Source organism: Salvia hispanica, chromosome 2 (assembly GCF_023119035.1).
Source record: "Salvia hispanica cultivar TCC Black 2014 chromosome 2, UniMelb_Shisp_WGS_1.0, whole genome shotgun sequence".
Classification (NCBI taxonomy): domain Eukaryota; kingdom Viridiplantae; phylum Streptophyta; class Magnoliopsida; order Lamiales; family Lamiaceae; genus Salvia; species Salvia hispanica.
Window position 1 is genome coordinate 618,959 of NC_062966.1, and position 6,322 is coordinate 625,280.

General features: G+C 36.1%; 1 protein-coding gene and 1 long non-coding RNA gene across 2 annotated transcripts; both read left to right on the forward strand.

Moving 5' to 3' along the window:
• Positions 1-1,896: 1,896 nt before the first annotated feature.
• Positions 1,897-4,447, forward strand: LOC125203531 (translation initiation factor eIF-2B subunit alpha-like). The gene is made up of 5 exons (XM_048101896.1): positions 1,897-2,485; positions 2,915-3,067; positions 3,137-3,278; positions 3,708-3,949; positions 4,025-4,447. Exons 1-5 carry the CDS (start codon positions 2,060-2,062, stop codon positions 4,229-4,231), a joined length of 1,170 nt encoding a protein of 389 aa, XP_047957853.1. The 5' UTR covers positions 1,897-2,059; the 3' UTR covers positions 4,232-4,447.
• Positions 4,448-5,149: 702 nt separating this feature from the next.
• On the forward strand, positions 5,150-5,824 carry LOC125203408. The gene is made up of 2 exons (XR_007173362.1): positions 5,150-5,401; positions 5,524-5,824. It is a non-coding gene; the product is annotated as an uncharacterized LOC125203408 (long non-coding RNA).
• The last annotated feature ends 498 nt before the right edge of the window (positions 5,825-6,322 follow it).

Below are 6,322 nucleotides of genomic sequence, written 5' to 3' on the forward strand. Positions count from 1 at the left end.
CTGAAACAAGCTCAGCTGTACGTAGCCATTTTCATCCCAATTTAAATAATCACTATTTGCTGATTAGCACAAAATTATGAAAGCGACGGCCTATGGCTAACAGACACGTGGCTACATGCCAATTGTGCTTAACATATTTTTTCTTTTTTGCTAGATTTGAAAGCTGACTTAAATTGTTTTATCAGGCAATAAAATAAATTAGTTTTAGTGGACTGCTTCGTATTTTATAAAATAATATTTGCTTGTGTAATTGGAAATTGGAATTGATAGATTTTTCTTGATCTATAATATTTTATTATGTGTTACGTATTAATTTTGGAAAAGGGATCACAAAAATAAAGGGGAGTATATCAATTATCTTCTTGATTAGGTTATCAATTTTACTAGCTAATTTGATGAGCTGTTATTCAATTATGGGGGTTTTATTTAAATGTTATACAATTTCCAATTTGGGTAAATGGTCAATACTTGCTCCATTTAATCCGACCAATTACTAAATCAATTTCGGGATTTAAAATTTATAGTTCAATACGTAATATAATTAAGTTGTATTGCCACTACTGCTACTTACCAATTTCCACTCATTGTACATCAGCACTCTACTCGTTAAGTTTTTGTTTTTAATTTCCATTTTTTAAATAATTTGATTTTTATATGTAGAATCAAATTTTGTTAATACACATTAATTTTGGGTCAAATTAATAGTATATCTTTTAGGCCCAAAAGGATTTGAAATTATGGGCTATTGAGCGCTTTATTATGGGCTCTAGTATAGTTTAATATCCGAAAGTGAAATAGCGGGCCGGCCCATCTGGTCCATGTTAAATTGGTACTCTACTTTTATTATAGAAAATGATTAATTGCTCGAAATTTATAAAATTTTAATGACAATTCACAAATTTACAATTTTTATTAAATCGTTAGTCTCAAATGAAGTTGATTTTTAAAATAAAAAGTATAGTTCTGTTTAACATCAAAATATTAAGATAGTTTCAAATGATAAAATGATATATTAGGATTTAGGATGGTCTCATTAGTCATTCAAGGATCGAGCATCAGTTGCATTGTCATCTTGTTGCTCTCAGCTTTGAGGACGACTATGTTATTCTCTGTTTTGGCATCAACAAATCTCATTTGGAATAGATCTACAATTGTGTCGTTGACAAACAAATTGAGTCATTCTCCTTTCACGAATCAAGTCTCAATGACGAACAAATAGATATGACTACATCGTCACTAGAGTTTACAAGGGTCCTAAACACAAATACGATGAGCACAAGAACCTTGACACAAGGTCGTCATGATTAAAAGGGTGGTTTGGTTTAACAAAACAATATTTTTTATCCTTCAAGAGGCATGCACAAATCAAGGGTCACGATATGCCAACTAGTCATCTCTGACTTGGGGATGCTCGTTGAGGGATGGTTTGAGTTGCCTAGGAACATAAAATGACAATCAAACATTGTTGGTAATATACGTCGCCATCTACATTCACGCATGGATAGACGACTCCTCGATACCAAGCACCGAGAAGATCTATCCATATGTCAATGACTTAGTAGGTAGACCATATTACTCTCTTCGTCTGCCATTAAGAGTCTCATTTCTTGGCGGCACGAATTTTAAAAAATGTTGAAAAGAGTTAATGAAATATGAGTTCCATTTATATATAGTAAGTAATGTTTTAAATGAAATGTGAATGAAATAAGTTATTGGAACGTGAGGGACTCACTCCTATTCACGAACGAAGGGATTATATTACGTTTATAACACAAAACAAATTTACTCTCAACACTTAGAAAATTTCCAACCGTTGATTGTTGCAGTTTGATGACGTGGCGATCATCTAAAACTCCATCGAGCTCTCTTCATATTTAGATAACCGTGGAGAAACTATTTCCAAAATCCGCCCTTTCCCTCTCTCAATCCCGCCGGAACTTCACCAAAACCCTGCCGCCGGCGTCGTTTTCACGGCTGGATCGCAAAAATTTCTGATTCCTATTCCCATTAACTGCAAATCGATCCATCAAAAACGCTTTAATTTCACGAAAAGAGACAGATGTGGTATCGATCAGCTTCATTCATCCTCGACAAGCAGGAGCAGCAGCGGAAAGACGCCGCCGAGAGCCGCCCGCTCTCCCCTGTTTCCACCGCCATGGCTGAAAACCCTAGCGCTAACGTCTCAATGTACTACCAGACGCGTGCGGCGCACCACGGCGTTGTAACAAGCGATTGGCTGGCTCAGGCGCAGGCCGCCGTCGCAGGAAACGCGGACGACGCTGCTGTGGAGAACAACGCGTTCGGTGGCGAGGAGAAAGGTAAGAAGTTCTCGGTGGTGGACGAGTTTAACAATTGGCGGAAACAGCCGGAATTGGCGGAGGCTGTGGCGGCGATTAGGGCTTTGGCGTCGGTAATTCGTTCGAGCCAAGCGAAAACGATGATGGAGCTTGAAATTGAGCTTAAAAAGGCATCCGATTCTCTTAAAGTAAGCAAATTATTTCGATTTTGTCGAGCTCTTTGTTTATCCCTCATTTTATGTTATAACGCTTTTGTATTATTCCAACTGAGTTTGTAAATCTTTTATCTGATTGTTTTGATAGTGTTAAGTGGCAAACGAATAAAATGAATCGATTAGTTAGATGATGGAATAACGAGTGGTATGAATCAACCATTTGAAGAATGAATTTTGAGCTACAAAAAGCATCTGATTTTCATTGAGAATAGACTTCTGCTTCTATTATGTTTAAATTCCTGCAACTGAGTTTGAATGTTTCACATCTTTGACCACTTATCTAATTGTTTTGGATTATGTGAAGTAGCAAATCTCTAATTTGCGTTTATTAGATTTACAGAACAATGAGTGTTGATCAGAATGACGTTGATAATTTTACGAATTCTTGCAATTTTGATGCAGTCATGGGACACTACTTCAATCTCCTTAACAGCTGGTTGTGACATTTTCATGCGATATGTGACTAGAACTTCTGCTTTAGATCGTGAAGACTTCGGTTCAGCCAAGTCCCGACTTCTTGAGCGTGCTGAGAAGTTTGGGGAGATATCATATAAGGTGTTCATTTGATAGACAGTTTTGAGTTCCAAGCTTTGAATTTGTTAAAACGGATCTTTCCCATGACAGGCTCGGAGAATAATAGCTATGCTGAGTCAAGATTTTATATTCGATGGTTGCACAATTTTGGTGCATGGCTTCTCCAGGGTTGTGCTCGAAGCTCTGAGAACTGCAGCGGAGAATAAGAAACTGTTTCGAGTTCTCTGCACAGGTGTGTGCTCCTAGCATCAACTCTATATCACTTGAATTACTTCACCACATTATCAGTAACATATTTGATCACTGTTTTCCTTTGTCCAAGTGCTTAGCAGTTAGCACTTCATAATAGTCATATGGATTTCTTTCCTCTGGGACGAAAATAAGAAAGGAAGATAAATCTGTCAGAGGGCTATCGAAAATAATACTGGAATCATCAATTTTCCTCTAAACAAACTACAAACCTGACCATTTATGGCTTCTCAAGTCATCCATAAGCATTGATAAAAAAAATGCTTGGCATTCTTTTCAATAGTAGTAGTATTATATAATGTGTATTTTTGCAAGTAATAACTGGCTTGCTGTATGCACTTATGAATTATGAGGCGTACTTGTTTCTCTGAGGATAGACTTTTCAGTTTAGTGATATGACTCTGGAACGCAGAGGGAAGACCCGATAGGTCAGGATTACGTGTGTCCAACGAGCTTGCCAAACTGGATGTCCCTGTTAAGCTCTTAATCGACTCTGCTGTGGCATATAGCATGGATGAAGTAGACATGGTACTCGTTGGAGCAGACGGTGTGGTTGAAAGTGGAGGCATTATAAACATGATGGGAACCTACCAAATTGCATTGGTTGCCAAAGCCATGAACAAGCCAATGTATGTTGCTGCTGAGAGCTACAAGGTATTATCCACCCTGACTGTGTTTCATAAATTTGGTTTGGATTATTATGAAACATATGCATGCCCGTTCTTTCAGTTTGCACGCCTATACCCGTTGGATCAGAAAGACATGGCGCCAGCCCTACGCCCCATTGATTTTGGCGTACCAATTCCATCAAAGGTGGAGGTTGAAAGATCCGCTCGCGACTACACTCCCCCACAGTATCTCACCCTCCTCTTTACTGATCTTGGCGTTCTTACACCTTCTGTGGTAAGTGACGAGCTCATCCAGCTCTACCTATAGACTAAGGCGTGCAGCTTGCTTCGGCACCACATCATTTTTACTATTAGTTCTTCAAGATTATGGATTAGCATGTTGGTGCACATGCTGAAATTTTGCTTCAAGATTAGTCTTTTCTGAGATATTTGTGGACAGCATGATTATGTTGGAATTTTTTTGATGTATGATTGTAGTTGAACTGGAATTTTTTTGGTGAAATAGGATTCTTTTTTTTTGACATACAGAAAGCATAGACATACGTTTGAGTCACACAAATAGTTATGTTAACTAGATGAATTTGTCATTTTTATGTGATGTTTTTTACTATCGCCGTCTCACGTTACTTGAGTCTTTCTTTTGAACACGTAATTTAAGTGTTGTTTAGTGTGTTTAAGTAGATATAGAATAAAGTAGAGAGATAAGAGAGGTAAAATATGTTTTGTTTTTTTATGAAACAGTCCTTACGACTTGATCACGGTGCTCAACTCTCAAACAAATTTATATGCTCACTATTTACACGATTTAAAACAACATGCAAAAACTAATTAAAGTGTGAAAAGATACTCGAAATAGAAATGGAGTATCATTTTACAATTTACATTATAATTAAAGCTTACTTTTCTAAGTTCGTTTCCAGTCAATAAAAAAAAAGAGAAGAAAATAGAAAACCACAACATAATTTAAAAAACAGTCCGTACACTCTTTTAAACATCATGAAAAACCTAATTAAAACGTGCAGAAATTGTGACACCGTAGATATAATAAAACATCATATAAAAATGACAAATCCATCTTTTCCATAATAATTGATTAATTTATTCAGCTCACGGCTGCCTCTCATTTCTGTGTGTTCTCACAGGTCACACGATGCTTCACGTCCTCGTAGTGTATAAATTAAACTGAAATGTAAGCTTTTGAAATCATAAAATCTTCCCATTTTAAACACACACACATTGTCACATAGTTTCAGCATAAATTCAGCATGCTATCATTAATGTGGAAGTCGAAGAAATGGGATTATTCGAGGAAATTTGTTTTTGAATTTTTTTCCAATAGAAATTGCAGTTCGAGTGAAGAAAATATGAAATCAGAAGATGGAATATTTTGCCACCATTATCAGTATTCTTACAATTTTCTCAATTCTTGCCACCTCTGCCACAAGCCTTTGAGTGGCAAAGAAATTTACATGTGCAGGTAATTAATTAATTCTTTTCGAAATAAATATAGAGTTATTTATTTGTTTGAAATTATTCAAAAATTGGGGTTTTATACATTTAAATACATTTAAATTGTGTTGTATTTGAATATGTTTGCAGGGGTGAAATGGGGTTTTGTAGTGTGGAGTGTAGGAGCACACAAATGTATATGGAAGATATGAAGAAAATCGAGGTTTCCACAAGAAGAATCTTGGCATCTTTTCACGAGCGCCGCCGCCGGTGCGAGGCTAGAGGTGTTGGAAGCGTGGCGGTGTCGGTGCCGCCGATTTTCGTGTTGATGTAGAAAAGTTCTTAGTGTTGAGTGTTAGGTTTGGTGATGAATTTAGCTCATGCGTGTTAGGTTTATTGAATGAAAAGTCCAATTAAGACTAGTGGTAACATATGCAATTTGGTTCTTTAATTGATTCTAAATAATTTACTTTTATAATTTGAAGCATGTAGTTGGTTCTCTGTAATTTTAAATGATAAAATATTAATAAATTAAATTAATTCTCAAATCTATCTACACTATCATTCATTTCTACTTATTATAATAAACACATTGCTGTTTCAAACCATTAACAATAACGAACCTGTAATAATAAGTACTACTACTAGTAATAATAGGAGGAGGATTTGAAAGTTGTTGGATAATACTATTAATTCAGCAACAAAAAAAGAGCGATTTATAATTAATGCTATAATTATTCATCTTCGAACAGCCATGGTGGTAGGTTATTGTAATCATATATGCACTCAAGTCAATTTTTTAAAGTCAAAATGGAAAGTTGAAATTATATGTAATTGTATAACTCTGTCACATAGTATTACTACAATATATCATCTACGTCTACTCTAAGAGCATCCTCAAATCTCAATGCCGGATGTCCCGACAGACTTCGGAGAGCCTTCGGGGAAG